Source organism: Puma concolor, chromosome C1 (assembly GCF_028749965.1).
Source record: "Puma concolor isolate L17-30 chromosome C1, mPumCon1.1.hap2, whole genome shotgun sequence".
Taxonomy (NCBI): Eukaryota; Metazoa; Chordata; class Mammalia; order Carnivora; family Felidae; genus Puma; species Puma concolor.
In genome coordinates, this window is record NC_141674.1 from 152,238,386 (window position 1) to 152,254,035 (window position 15,650).

A 15,650-nucleotide genomic window follows, 5' to 3' on the forward strand; every position below is an offset into this window, starting at 1 on the left:
TTCCCAGCACCATTTTTTGAAGAGACTATCCTTTCCCCATTTGTAGTTTTGCCATCCTTACTGAAGATCTTTTGCTTGCATAAATGAGGATTTATTTCTAGGGTCTCTATTCAGTTCTGTTGGTCTATATATCTGTCTTCATGCCAGTATCATACTGTTTGATTATTCTAGCTTTGTAATGTGTTTTGAAATGAAGAAGTGTAAGACTTCCAACTTTATTCTTTTTTTCTCAAGATTGTTTTACCTGTTCAGGGTCTTTTGTGGTTCCATATGAATTTTAGGATTATATTTTTATATTTCTTTAAAAAAATGCCATTAGTATTTTGATAGGGATTTTATTGAATTTGTAGATCACTGGGTAGGTAATATGGACATCTGAACAACATTAAGTCTTCTGATCTATGAATACATGGATAGATTTTTATGATTAGATAGACATGATTTCATTCATGTCTTTAATTTCTTTCAGCAGTGTTTTGTAGTTTTAAGTGCAGATCTTTCATGCTTTTAGTTACATGTTTTCCTAAGTATTTTATTCTTTTTGAAGCTGTTGTAAATACAATTGTTTTCTTCATTTTCTTTATGGATTGTTAGTTTATAGAAACTCAACTGAATTTTTTATGTTGATTTTTTATCCTGCAATATTCCTTAATTCATTTATTACTTCTTTGATGAGTGTTTTTATCATGAAAGGATGTTGAGTTTGTCAAGTGCCTTTTATGCATTTAATAAGATGATCATATGATTTTTATATTTTATTCTATTAATGTGGTATATCATACTGATGAATGTCTCTATGTTGAACCACCCTTGCAATCCAAGGATAAATTTCACTTGCTCATGATGTATGATCCTTTTAATGTACTGTTGAATTTGGTTTGCTGGTATTTTATTGGGGATTTTTGCTTAAATATACATCAGAGATATGGCCTTACGGTTTTCTTGTCTTATAGAATGTTTTCCTGGCATTGGTATTAGGGTAATGCTGACCTCATAAAATGAACTTAGAAGTGCTCCTTCTTTGCCAGCTTTGTGAAAGAGTTTGAAAAGGATTAACATCACTTCTTCTCTAAATGTTTGGTAGAATTCACCAGTGAAGCCATCTGGTCATGGGCTTTTCTTTGTTGGGAGATTTTTTATTACTGAATCAGTCTCCTTACGAGTTATAGGTATGTTCAAAATTTCTATTTGTTCATGATTCTGTTTTGGTAGATTGCTTGTTTCTAGGAATTTGTCCATTTCTTCTAGGTTATCCAATTTGTTGACATATAATTGCTCATAGTAATCTCTTAATAGCTTTTAATTTCAGAGCCATCAGTTTTAATGCCTCCTCCTTCATTTCCAGTCTTGAGTCTTCTCTATTTTTTGCCTTAGTCTAGCTAAAAATTTGTCACTTTCATTGATCTTTTCATAACACAAACTCTGTTTCATTGATCTTTTCTCTTTTGCTAATCCCTTTCATTTATTTCTGCTCTGATTTTTATTATTTCCTTTCCTCTGCTAACTTTAGGCTTAGTCTGTTCTTCTTTTTCTAGTTCCTTGTGATTTAAAGTTAGGTTGTTTGAGATTTGTCCTCATTTTTAATGTAGGCATTTACTGCTATAAACTTCCTTCTCAATACTGCTTTTGCTGTATACCATAAGTTTCATTATATTGTATTTTCATTTTCATTTGTATCAAGATATTTCCTAACTTTTCTTTTGATATCTTCTTTGATTCATTCATTGTTCAAGAGTGTGTTGTTTCATTTCCATGTATTTGTGAATTTTCTGGTTTTCTTTCTCTTACTGTTTTCTGGTTTTATTACCTTGTGGTTGGAAAATATATTTAGTATGATTTCAGTCTTTTTAAATTTGTTAGGCGTAGCTTTGTGACGTAACATGTGATCTGTTCTGGAGCATATTTTGTATGTACTTGAGAAAACTGTATTCTGCTGCTGTTGGCTGAAATATTCTATATACGCTGTTAGGTTCATTTGGTCTATAGTGTTGTTTAAGTCTTCTGTTTCCTTATTTCTCTTCTGTCAGGATGCTATGCATTGTTTAAAGTGAGGTGTTGAGAACTTAAGAAAAAAAACAAATGAGCAAAGGGGAAACGAGAGAGAGAGAGAGAGAGAGAGAGAGAGAGAGAGAGAAACCAAGAAGCAGATTCTTAGCTATAGAGAACACACTAATGGTTACCAGAGGGGAGGTGGATGGGAGGATGGGTAAAATAGGTGATTTTTTAGTCTTTTGTTCTTTAACTTTTAGATCAGGATTAAAAGTGATTTGGGGGCTACATGGGTGGCTCAGTCAGTTGGGTGTTGGACTTAGGCTCAGGTCATGATCTCATGGCTCGTGGGTTCAAGACTTGTGTCAGGCTCCTCACTTAATGTGGAGCCTGCTTGGGATTCTCTCTTCTTCTCCCTCTCCTTGCACCCCTCCTCCTCTCTCTCTCACTGTCTCTCTCGAAATAAATAAAGTTTAAAAAGCGATTTTTGACACCCCTCCATTACAGTAATCTTTTGTGTCTGTATACTTTCATATACTTTTGTGTTGCTTTTCAGGGTCTGTTTGCTTCACACTGAAGAATTTCCTTTACCATTTTTGCAAAGTAGGTCTAGTGGTGATGAACTCCCTCAGCTTTCCCCCACCCCACTCCCCTGCCCCCAGTTCTGGAACATTTTGATCTCTCCTTCATTTTTGAAGAACAGTTTTGCCAGACATAGCATTCTTGGTTGATAGATTCCCTTTCAGAACTTTGACTATATCATCCTACTCCCTTCTACAAAGTTCTTGCTGAAAAATCCACTGAAAGTCTTATGGAGGTTCTCTTACATGTGAATTGCTTTTCTCTTGCTGCTTTCTGAATTCTATCTCTTTGACTTTTGACAGTTTAATTATAATGTGTCTCAGTGTGGATTTCTTTGAATTCACTGTGATTGAAGTTCTATGGGCTTCTTAAATCTGGATGTCAGTTTCCCTTCAGATTTGGAAAGCTTTCTTTAAGTAAGCTTTTTGTTCCTTATTCTCTTTCTTTTTCTTCTGGGACTTCCATAATGTATATATTGGTCTGCTTAATAGTATTTCATATAATTCTTAGGCTTTCTTCATTTTGTTTTTCATTCTGTTTTTTCTGACTAGAAAATTTCAAATGGCTTATCTTTGAGTTCACTGAGTCTTCTGCTGGATTGAGCTTAATGTTGAATTGCTCTAGATAATTTTTCAGTCTAGTCATCATATTTTTTAGCTCCAAAATTTCTGTTTGGTTCTTTTTAGTATTTTCTGTCTCTTTGCAGATATTCTCATTTTGTTTGTTCATTGTTTTCTTGAGTTCATGGAGAGTCCTTATCATGGTTATTTTAATTCTATGACAGGTAATTCATATTCCTTTATTTCTTTAAGATGAGTTTTTACAGATTCATTTTTTCTTTTCTTTAGGCCTACTTCATGTGTCTCATTACTTTGTGATGGGATTGGCACATTTGAAATAACAGCCATATCTCCTACTCCTTATGGACTGGATTTGTACAGCAGAAGACCTTACTAATCAGCTTGACTAAAGATTCTGGGAAACTCTAACCTTTCTTTTGTTGGGGGGGAATATAACTTTTCTGGAGAAGGGAAGTATTAGTGTATAGTTGTAGAGGGAGGATATCTGGAATCAAGTGTATAGTCACACTCTCAATTAGTTTCAACATCTTCAGCTTTACCTCTTACTGTACTTCTTTGCTTAGTATGAGCCCTTCTCTTAGTCCAGACTTTCTTTGGGATTCTCCTGAGCAAGACTTTATTGCAGTTGGAAACCAAGATTTAGAGTGTTTGAGTGGTCTTCCCATGGCCATGCAGGCAGCAAAGAATAGAGCTTTATGTACAGCCAGCCTGTGCCTGGGACTTAGTAACCTATAGTTTTAAATAAATTGCATTAATGTATGTCTACTACTGCATCTCAGGCTCCTTTGTTTCCCTTTTGCTATAGCTCTCCCTCTGCTACCATGGGGGTCACTGCAGCTGCCCATAGTAGCCAATGCTTCTATATCCCGGTCCCTTAAAACCTTTGTCACCAATTTTCTCACTGGAACACTTTACCCTCTTAGAGGTCCAACCCCAAGTGAGCCCAGCCGAGGAATCTTCTAATCTTCCTTAGTGAGAGCAGGAAGCATGCTTTTTGTGTGTCAAGTAGAGTGTCTTGCAATAATAAATAGACACCCAATATTCTTTGAAGAATAAGTGAACGAATAAGTGTCTGAAGTAGAAGACATAAGAGAGACTATTGTTTAATTAGGCAGAGGGATTTGCCAAGTAGAAACTATAAGATATTTTTCTACAGAAATAATGTTAGTAATGGTAGTCAGGTTCTACAGTTTGATTAATACCACTAATACAGCAGTCCAAATAACTTTTAAGTTATGCAATATATATATATATGGGTTAATTGGGGAGTCCAACCACCATTTTTATAAAATGCTTCTGTAAGAAACTGTTTTCTGAAGGACAAATAGCTTATGAATGAATTTTTGGAAACAAACAATTTGTAAATTGAAACTAACATCTGAGACCATTAATCTGTTGGTAATTTTTGCTTGTGTCTTCTTCTGATTTATTTATAAAGTTATAAAGAATCGTGAAGTCAAAAACTGTTTTCTATGACATAATAACAGTACTATGCCCAAATCTTGCATTTTCCCCTCTTCTCTTATCCCCACCTGGCATTCATTATGTTACCTTCTATATAGTAGGTATTAAAAAAGTTTTCGTGTACTGATTGATTTTTTTGATACCTAGAGTACTTGCTTCAGCCTAATTAGCAAAAACTATAAATGACTTTTAGAATATAAATTAACTATAACTTTAATTGATATGGTTATATAATATTAATAAAAATAATTAATTTATAATAATAGATTTGTATATTTATCATTTTTACCACATGACTTACAATTTAGGGGCAAATTGTCATGGTAAAGGCTAGGAGGCATCCTGGTTTCAAAAGCCCCCAAAAGCCTTGTGTTCTAACCAATACATTTAGGGATTTCCTGTCACTGGGACAGAGAGGAAATGACCTCTCTCATTTGAGGAAGTACTATACAGTAGTCTAATGTCTAGATAACAATATATCTATCATGCTTTCTGTCTTGGAGTTTAGGATGACCTAACTACTTTTCTCTCAGATAGAGGAAAGTTATAACTGGAGAAGAAGGATCCATCACACATTTGTTTCAAGTACAGTGACAAAAGGTACTTAGTTCACAAAAGACACTTATTTTGCCTTTTCAGGTGTAACTGTGTAGAACCGCATAATCCTAGCAATGATACATTGAAGGAATGGAGGGAGTCCAATATTTCTGCTTCTGACATAATTTGGGAGAACCTAACTGTGTCGGTAAGTTAAACACTGAAAAATAAATCATATATTGGATCTTACTATTGTAAGGGCTTTTGTTGACATTTTGAATGAATTATTGCCACTAAGGTGAATTATTTTGAATGCATAACTATTATACAAGTAATAGTTTTGTGTTAATTTTAATTTCATTTTTAGGTTTTCATTAGCAAACTGGAGTTTTCCTTCATTATTAAGTTTTACTAATAGTTAGTAGGCCTGAGTTACTCTAAGAGCAATCATAATATGGCCAGATTAACTGAAGGCACATTAAATAAGAGTGGTGTTGACCTAAATGAAACCATATGGCAGAAGTAAGTCGGCCTTCTGTGTAAAGAACCCAGAATGCTTTTATTTCACTCTGTAATCCTGCTCCAGCTGTTCAGAATATGCTGAGGGGGAGGGGATGTTTGTTAATATTTTAGTATAAATATTGAAGTCTTAGGAAGAACAAAATCACTATTAAAAAAATTCTGGCACCTTCCTCAGGAAGGGCTTTCTTACTTACATTTTCTTCTTATCTCTCACTCAAGGAAAGGAATGGCAATGATTTTTTTCCCTATCAGGGTTAAATCCTGTACTTAAAAGAAAGGAAAAATTTGTCTTTCCTCTGTTTTGTGATTCTGCCCCCCCCCCCACCCCATAACTGCATTTCTCATTTCTTCCTAATCTCTTATAATGTCTGTACACCTCTTTTTCCATCTGTATTTGTATTCTTCTGTTCAATCTAATCATAACTGGAGAAATTGAGTGTTCTGCTTTTACTAAATGTTAAATAGAATCTGAATTATTCTAGTTACAAACACTATAATCCATAGCTCCTGTCACTTTACTAACCTGTATAAGCTCAAATTCCATTATAACCATCGACATAATACTATATGAATACTAATTCATTGCATGAAACACCTATTTTAGCAAGTGAGCCCGTTAGTGGAACATAGAAATCTTTTTTTTTTTTAAGTTCATTTATTTATTTTGAGAAAGAGAGAAAGTGTGTGTGCATGCACGCATACATGAGCAGGGGAAGGGCAGAGAGAGAGGAAGAGAGAGAATTCCAAGCAGGTTCTGTGCTGTGAGTGCTCTGTGTAGAGCCTGACTGGGAGTGGGGGTTGGGGGGGGGGTGCTCAATTTCACAAACCATGAGATCATGACCTAAGCTGAAAGAAAGAGTCAGATGCTTAACTGACTGAGCCACCCAGGTGCTCCTAGAAATCATTTTTTTGTTTTTCAAATATTGTAAAACTCTAAGTATGATACCTATAGGAACATTTGACCTATTGCCTAGTTCTGCAAATTTCCCCCATGAAATGTTTTCTTTCAGAATCAAAATCAAATTGCTTACTCAGTTTAAAATTCTATCTTGACCTATATTTTATGACCTATATTTATTTTATGACCTATATTTTTTCTTATACTAGTTATTTTCTCTAGAATAAACTTTCACTTATTCTTGTTTCTTTCTGTTACAATTAACATTTAATTCTGTTCCATCTACTTGTCCCTAGAAAAATAACATTACCAAACTGTTTCCTTTCGGAGAGCCATTTAAATGGACCAATAAAAGAAATGTTGAACAAGAAAGAATGCTACAGTTACTTAGAATTTAGACATGGGATTGTGGTTGATCTAGTCAGCAATGTATCTTCCATTTATATTCCCTTTGGTAGACTATAAAGATATTACATCTAAAGCGTCCCTTATGTACTCATCTTGGTGTCCTCTTCAGTACAGACACCCAGTAATTTAATCTCTAGATTATTTAACATGATAATTTACTCTATGTGTAATATATATTCTCTTAATAATTTAATGTTAAATAATAATATTCATTCTATGTAATGGAAAATCCTTAATAACCTTCTAAGAGACTCATAGCACAATTGATCTGGCTGGCAATGAGTTAATTTTAGATATTAAAAGTTTTAGGGTCAAGCAGAGTACAGTAAAGAAATATTTTGCAATCAAAGCAAATCTTGCACTTTTTTTTTTTTTTTAGTTCTGTACTAGGTGTTAACATTATGGCAGAAATTTTCATATTATTTTTCATTAGTTAAAAGCAGTTTTTGCAATGGGTAATTGCTAATCTTGACCAGAAATAGCCTTTATCACCAAAGGGAATGCTATACAATGAAAAAATCTTGTAATTTTTAAGTCAATGAAAACCATTAAATTTTTTTGTCTTGATTATAATTGCTGGGGTTTTTTTCAGTGTAATCCCCAGCATCACCAAAAGCATTTTATTAATAAAACACTGTGCTAATGGCTATCATAACTGGTTTTATAAAAATAGTGATATAACATTTACTTTATACGTTATTCATTTGAAAAGTTTTTGTTGAATTGTTACATATCTCATGAATTGTAATTTATGCCTTGCTAACTCTGCAAGGGTGAAGAATTTGAGCTTTCTTTGATTCTCCCAAACTGCTATATGCATAGTAAGTATTCAATAAACATTCAATGATTGTTTTTTAAATTTTTTTTACAGTTACTTATTTTTGATAGAGATAGAGCACAAGTGGGGGAGGGGCAGAGAGAGAAGGAGACACAGAATCCAAAGCAGGCTCCAGACTCCGAGCTGTCAGCACAGAGCCCGACGCAGGGCTCGCACTCACAAACCCTGAGATCATGACCTGAGCCGAAGTCGGACGCTTAACTGGCTGAGCCACCCAGGCGCCCCTCAATGATTGTTTTGAAAAGTAGTTCCATGTCACAAATTTACTACTTAATGCAAGTGTTTTATTTTGGTTCATTTTGGTTTTCAGCTTTATTGAGGTATGTTTGACAAATAAAAATTGTATCTATTTGAAATGTACAACATGATGTGTTCATATACGTATACATTGTGAAAGGATGACCACAATTAAGCTGGTTAACATACTTGTCTCCTGACATAGTTACCTTTTTTCTTTTCTTTTCTTTTCTTTTCTTTTCTTTTCTTTTCTTTTCTTTTCCTTTTTCTTTTTTTTTTCTTTTCCTTTCTTTTCCTTTTTATTTCCCTTTGGTGAGAATTATTAAGGTCTACTGTCCTAGCAATTTTGAACTATATGATACAGTATTATTAATCATATTCACCATGTTATATATTAGATCTTCAGAATTTATTCATCCCACACAACTGAAGCTTTAGACCCTCTGACCAATATTTCCCTATTTTCCTTTCTTCATCCCCCATAGTCCTTGGTAATCACCACTCTACTCTTTGCTTCTATGAGGTTGACTTTTTAGATTCCATATATAAGCGAAGTCATAAAGTATTTGTCATTCCATGTCTGGCTTATTTCACTTAGCATAGTCTCTTTCAGGTTCATCCATGTTTTTTGCAAATGACAGGATTTCCTTCTTTTTTAAGGGTGAATGATATTCCACTGTATATTTATACCACATTTTCTTCATCCATTTATCCATCAACAGACATATAGGTTATTTTCATATCTTGGCTATCATGTATAATGTTTAACTCAGGTCTTTTATGGCAAGTTAGGATATGTAGGTTTCATATATATATATATATATATATATATATATATATATATATGATAATATACATATATATTAACAGTATCTCAAAATCAGTCATTCCTAGGCAAGGTTTAAAATATTCATGAGCAATTGACTAAAAATTGGCTAAGAATTGTCTCAGTGCTAGAATTACATTAGCTTGTATGTATATAAAGAGGAAGATGATAATGCCAACTTTAATTTCTTATTAATAAAATAAGTGGTTCGTGTGTGTGTGTTTGTGTTTGGGGTATAGTTAGTATAAACCAGAAAATTAATGTAGAATTTTGTAGGTCACGATTTTTATTTTTAAATAGCATACTGCCCTCTACAAAGGAAGAAAAAAAACCCACCCTTTTCAAATTTGCTTTGAATTAAAGTAACAAGGCAAGCTATTGGCAATTTATTATAGATTATATGAGCACTGAATGCTCCTTTAAATGGCATCTATGTTCTTAAGAGTCGAGAAGAAGACCCAGCCAAATCCAAGGAATATTTAGAAGACTTTTATATTGGCACAAAAGACTGAAGATGGCCACAAATCTATAGATGATGTGTTTGCAACTCATCTCCTAGCTCCTGTTTGTATTTAGCCATTCTGTGTAATCATGACTTTGCTTAATAATTGCTCTACCAGCATCTCTGGAGAGGAGCAAGAGAAGAGACTAAAAATGCAACGATTCACTTTTGGCACTTTGTATATTTTTTAAGAGTTTTGACAGAAGGAAAATTAAAACCATAAGTAAGGCTGGGAGGGTGTGGTTTCTTTGGTCTTTTAATTATCCAAATTATTGTGCTCTGTATTAGCTTAATATGGATAATTAGAATTTCAACTTTAGCTAGCAAGGAAGATATTTGCAGCTAAATTAGAAAAGGGGACACAATTTTTTAAAAAGAATTATAAGGTAAGCTAACAATATTTCTCAAGAATTCTAGCCTTAGGGGTAGCTGTCCCAAATAGATTTTATTGGCTGTTGGTTTGTTTTTGGAAAATGTGATTGTCTGTGACCTATTCCAAAATCTTTTAAAGGTATTCATTTTCTGCTATACAAGGAGTCCAGACTCTGTACTGGGCAGAGTCTGCTGCTGATCAGTCCTCAGTCCATATTTTTCTCTAAGATCTTTCTGTGCCCTGGTGCAATTCAATTTCTGTGTAGGTCCAGAATATCTCAAGTACTAATAAGGTCACTGGATCACGTAAAGCACTATTTTCTCTGTGTTGGAAAAAAAATACTTCAGTAATAGGATCTTTAATATAAAATAAGAGAAATCAAAATGAGTTTAAAATAATTTTTTATTTCAATTCAAATTATTAATTTTCAAAATGCTGTTTTTCTTGGAGAAAAGAAATTTTTTTGACTTTGCTGCCACCTCCTGGCTAAGGTAGTAATTAGAATGATCCTTCAGGGGCTTATAAAAATACATACCAGGAAAATAATATTGGATCAAGGACAAGTCATAATAAATATGAACTTTGCCTTATTCACATAGTAAGTCTTTCTCTTTTGTTCTGTAACCTAATTTTGAGCTCCATCTTTGATTCCCAATTTTATTTTAAGTAGCAATATATCATAGTTTTCTTGTTGCCTTTCTCATTTTTCTTGGTAGCTTTTGGACTAGATAATTCTACAAAATCACTGTTCTTCTTCACTGTGCAATAATATTCCCACCACAGGCACCATGTTTGTCTCAAAGCTCTGCTACCCAGCAGCAGTGAGGCCATGGCAAATTACTTAATTTCTCTATGTCTCAGATTCCTCAGACATAAATAGAAATAATGACATCTCCCTATTTTATAGGGTGGATGTAGAAATCAATTAAGATCATATATTTAAATGGTTTGGCATAGTGTTCACCCTAGTTACCACTCATCAAGCCTGTCATACTTTCAATAAATCTAGTGTTAGGAACTTCGTGGAGATTAGGTTAAATATACATTGATTGGTAATCAATTAATTTTGTAGATTTAAATATAATTTTTAAAAAGCAAAAAATGTTGTAAGTGGTTCGTGTTCAATTTTAACATAATCTAAATCTCTAAAATTGCTCACTACCTATTCAAATAGAATTCATGAAGCTTACTCTGTTCAATCCTTGAGATTGATCTTAAGATGTTAGTTTTCTGAAAGAAATGCGTCCTTTTTTCCCCTTATTTGCTCCATTTGTTTTACTTCCTCTGGCAGGAATGCAAATCGTTGCATGGAGAATATGTTGGACGAGCCTGTGGCCATGATCACCCATATGTCCCAGATGTTCTGTTTTGGTCAGTGATCCTGTTCTTTTCCACAGTTACTCTGTCAGCCACCCTGAAGCAGTTCAAGACCAGCCGCTATTTTCCAACCAAGGTACTTCGACTACAATTTTCCTGATCAACACGAAGTATGTTATAGTCATATGGGTTTTAAGACAAAAGAAATAGCAATTGCTGTCCTAAAAGGAGCCACTAAAAAGCTTTTTTTTTTTTTTTAATGTGAAGGAGCTTGCCAGGTTAGGAGTCAGGTGCGATGAGAGAGGTGCTAGGATCCTTTGTGATTCAGGTGCTGGGACTGCATGTTCCCTCTGGGCTTTTATTCTAACTTCAGATCCCAAAGATAAGCTCCCACTTTGCCACTTACGCTTTTGGAAATCAAAAGCACACACTGCATTACTGATTGTCACTTTCTTGCCCAGTGAACAGTGGGAACTATTCCAGCCTGACAGATACCTCATAGGAGCCACTGTTACATTCTCTAATTGGGAAAGCCCCTGCAAGACTCATTGGAACACTATTCTCTTTTTCATTTTTAAAGTGTCAGTCCCTCCCCCTAACCCACCACGTTTGCATCTGCATATTTGGAGAGGAAAGTAAACAGAGAAACAGCTTAGTTCAATATTTAACACTGCAAAGTAACACCTATAATGTCTGACTCAGCCAAAAAGAAAAAAAAAAGAAAAAAAAAAGAAAAGAAACAAGAAAACAAGCTTTTTAGGGATGAGCTAAAGATTATGATCAAAATTCCACTCTAGGAAAATGTTTTAAGAACTGTTTCTTCCAGGTAAAACTTCTGTTTTTGTCACCTCTTCCTTCCCTAAGGTGGAAGATTAATTCCTTTCCCCTCCCCAGAGCTCAATTTAATTAATCCACGGTGACTTTATAAATGAGAAATGGCTTGAGGCCTCTGGGTAGCTCAGTCGGTTAAGCAGCCAACTTCAACTGAGTTCATGATCTCCGTGTCTATGGTTCGAGCCCTGTGTCGGGCTGTATGCTGACAGCTCCTTGCCTGGAGCCTGCTTCAGATTCTGTGTCTCCTTTCTCTGCCCCTCACCATTCACGCCCTGTCCCTCTCTGTCTCTGAAAAATAAATAAACTTCAAAAAAATTCTTTTAAATAAATGGAAAATGGCTTTAAAAACTGGTATACACTTATCTTGATGAGGACTGGGTGATGTGTGGAATTGTTGAATCACTGTATTGCACACCTGAAATGACTATAACACTGTATGTTAACTACACTGGAATTAATTTTTTTTAAAAAAGGAAAAAGAACTAGCTTATACAGAACAACTTTAAATTTTTTCTGCTCTGTAGTACACATTCCCTGCTTCCATACTTAACAATCCAGATAAACTAACTAAAATATTCTGCTTCTTCAATATAAATAGATTCTTTTATTGTGCTTTAGATTATCATATTAAAATGGTACCCTCGGTAGAAAGAATCCTAAAATTCAGCCTAATGCTGGCCATGCAGTCTTATTCTGTGTATTAAATATTGATGCACTTAATAAACTTAGATTTTAAATGAATTCTGAAAACAGCACAATCACCATGTAGCTATTACAGAATGCCTGATTCTAGAAAGGTTGAGTGCATGTCCATCTTTTTTTTTTTTAATTTTTTTTTTTAATGTTTATTTATTTTTTTTGAGACAGAGAGAGACAGAGCATGAACGGGGGAGGGGCAGAGAGAGAGGGAGACACAGAATCGGAAACAGGCTCCAGGCTCTGAGCCATCAGCCCAGAGCCTGACGCGGGGCTCGAACTCCCGGACCGCGAGATCGTGACCTGAGCTGAAGTCGGCCGCTTAACCGACTGAGCCACCCAGGTGCCCCGAGTGCATATCCATCTTAATGACAGAATACATAAATATATACTCAGGCTCTGACAGAGCTAATTGTAATATTATAATATGCATCAAATATAATTTTGTGATATTATGTCATAAAGTGTTTATAAATTGTGATTCTGAATTGTGTTCTTGAGTATTCCTTACTATTTATAGTTCTTTAAGTGACAAGTGTTTTCATCATTTTTAGGTTCGATCCATAGTGAGTGACTTTGCTGTCTTTCTTACAATTCTGTGTATGGTTTTAATTGACTATGCCATTGGGATTCCATCTCCAAAACTACAAGTACCAAGTGTTTTCAAGGTGAAGTTATCATAGCATTTACTATCTATGTCTCCATCTCTGCATGTTCATTTAGATGATAGCTGTAACCCTAGTACTTGAGATTTTCATGAAAATATAAGGAATAGAGGGTAATAGAACATTCAATAAAATGCCCACTGCATGAGTAAAAATTTTGGTTTAATATTAAAAAGAAAAAAAAAAAACCAGAAGTGTTATCTAGAGGCTAATTGAAAAATTTTTCTGTCAATTATTCTAGTAGGAATATCTATATGCAACACTCCTGAAAGATAAGGACATGGTTTGAAACTAAGGGAAAAATGCGTTATTTTGATGCAAAATTGCGCAGTGGATAGGCCTTGGGAAAGAGATAAAATTAGGTCTGGACTGGAATTCTGACCATGTTAATAAGTAAGCAATTCTTGGGCCAGTTACTTAACCTCTGTGAGCCTCAGTTTTCTCACCTGTCAGATGGGGATGGGGAGGTCCTCAAAGAATTGTCAAAATGAATTCCTTTGGGACTCGTCTCAGGCACCAGCAATGTTCAGAAGCATTCCCTGAACTCCGGAAAGGACCAAGTGTCTGTATGCTATTTTCAAATAATGGCCTGTGCACACATATAAGAATTATACACATTTGTCAGTGTGCTATTTATAAATGTAAATAAATTTGTCAACTGCAAATTATAAATATTAATATTATTTTATTTACTGTAGGTGTTGATTAAGAACATAGATTTTTGAGCCAGTCAGAGTTTAAATTCTGTCTCCACCACTTACACCTTTGGGATCTTGGACAACTTACTAGGCCCTTCGATGCCTCAATTTTATTATCTGTATCTTCTTTAGAATGTTCTGAACAAAAAAAGAGTTAAAATATTTAAAGCATTTAGACTAGTGCCTTGTACCTTATAAATGCTTTGTGGATATTACTATTATTATTAAAGGTAGCTCACACAGCATATCAGTGTATAATTGGTGCTTTCCTGGTAGCATCTGTAAGACTTAATTTGATTAGGTATTCATTAATCCAGTAACTAACTATATACATTCTTTTGTTTCCTGTAGCCTACCAGAGATGATCGTGGCTGGTTTGTTACACCTTTAGGTCCAAATCCATGGTGGACAGTAATAGCTGCCATCATTCCAGCTTTGCTCTGTACTATTCTAATTTTTATGGACCAACAGATTACAGCTGTCATCATCAACAGAAAAGAGCATAAGCTAAAGGTATATTTTAGCATCCATTTTAATGCAAATGCTCATGACTTAATGGATGTCGACTGATATTTATTATACTTTGCCTGTTCATTTGTATAGTGAAATATTAAGATAATGTTTTCAGGTTTGCAATGTTTATTGTCTGTATTCATGACACTTTGTTTTACAATGAGGTTAAAATTAATTAATTTTTAATTTTTTAATGTATTTATAGCACTTGGCTGAGCCTACACTCTGAAACCTTACTTCCAGAACTTAAAATACACATTGCCAAGGCTGTACCTTTACCATGTTTAAAACAATTTAGTGAAATAACCATCTATTCTGGTGACGTGCAGCTTTACCAATTTGTCTTGTATATGCCATTCTTCTACTTCTCTATTTGACCCTAAGTATTATCTATTAGGTTGCCTTCATTATTGGAACAAATTACATATTCAGGTATTTCTCATTTGCTTTAGTTATTCATTTTTCCATAATGTCTATGACATTATGGAAAACCCAGCCATAAATGTTATAGTTTGTAAGTGATCTCTTTGCTGAGTTTTATTGCACATTTCAATGACTTTTTTATATACAAAGAGAATAAATATGGATATATCTTATTTATTATATTCTGACTCTGTCATTTTGCAACCGTGAATAATCAAAGTTGTTCACTGGTGTGCAGTATTTCTGAGATATTTAATGTAAGCACTATCACTTCTAGGAATATGTTATATAAAATCAACAAAACCAATGAATGGTCAAAAATAATCTAAATCAAAACTTATAAAAGCAGAACATGCACAATTAATCAAATTGTTTTGTTCTGGTATCAGATATAGTGGGGATAATTCCCTGCTATCTTCACATACTCTTTATTTTTTTTTTTTAATTTTTTTTTCAACGTTTATTTATTTTTGGGACAGAGAGAGACAGAGCATGAACAGGGGAGGGGCAGAGAGAGAGGGAGACACAGAATCAGAAACAGGCTCCAGGCTCTGAGCCATCAGCCCAGAGCCCGATGCGGGGCTCGAACTCACGGACCGCGAGATCGTGACCTGGTTGAAGTTGGACACTCAACCGACTGCGCCACCCAGGCGCCCCAATACTCTTTAAACTCTAGGGAAAGTTTCCTTGTCAGAGCAACAGAAATTTTACTTTACAGGATTTCATAAGTATGTTTGTTAGAAGGAT

The 15,650-nt window shown here is 34.5% G+C and overlaps 1 protein-coding gene across 7 annotated transcripts in view; it reads left to right on the forward strand.

Moving 5' to 3' along the window:
* The window catches only part of SLC4A10 (solute carrier family 4 member 10), a 300,561-nt gene that overhangs the window by 247,144 nt on the left and 37,767 nt on the right, over positions 1 to 15,650 (forward strand). For all 7 annotated transcript variants that reach the window (XM_025912673.2, XM_025912675.2, XM_086718748.1 and 4 more), the window contains 4 exons: positions 5,256 to 5,361; positions 11,049 to 11,210; positions 13,159 to 13,272; positions 14,319 to 14,480. In XM_025912673.2, the coding sequence (XP_025768458.1) occupies positions 5,256 to 5,361; positions 11,049 to 11,210; positions 13,159 to 13,272; positions 14,319 to 14,480 (544 nt within the window). The remainder of the gene's footprint in view (positions 1 to 5,255; positions 5,362 to 11,048; positions 11,211 to 13,158; positions 13,273 to 14,318; positions 14,481 to 15,650) is intronic.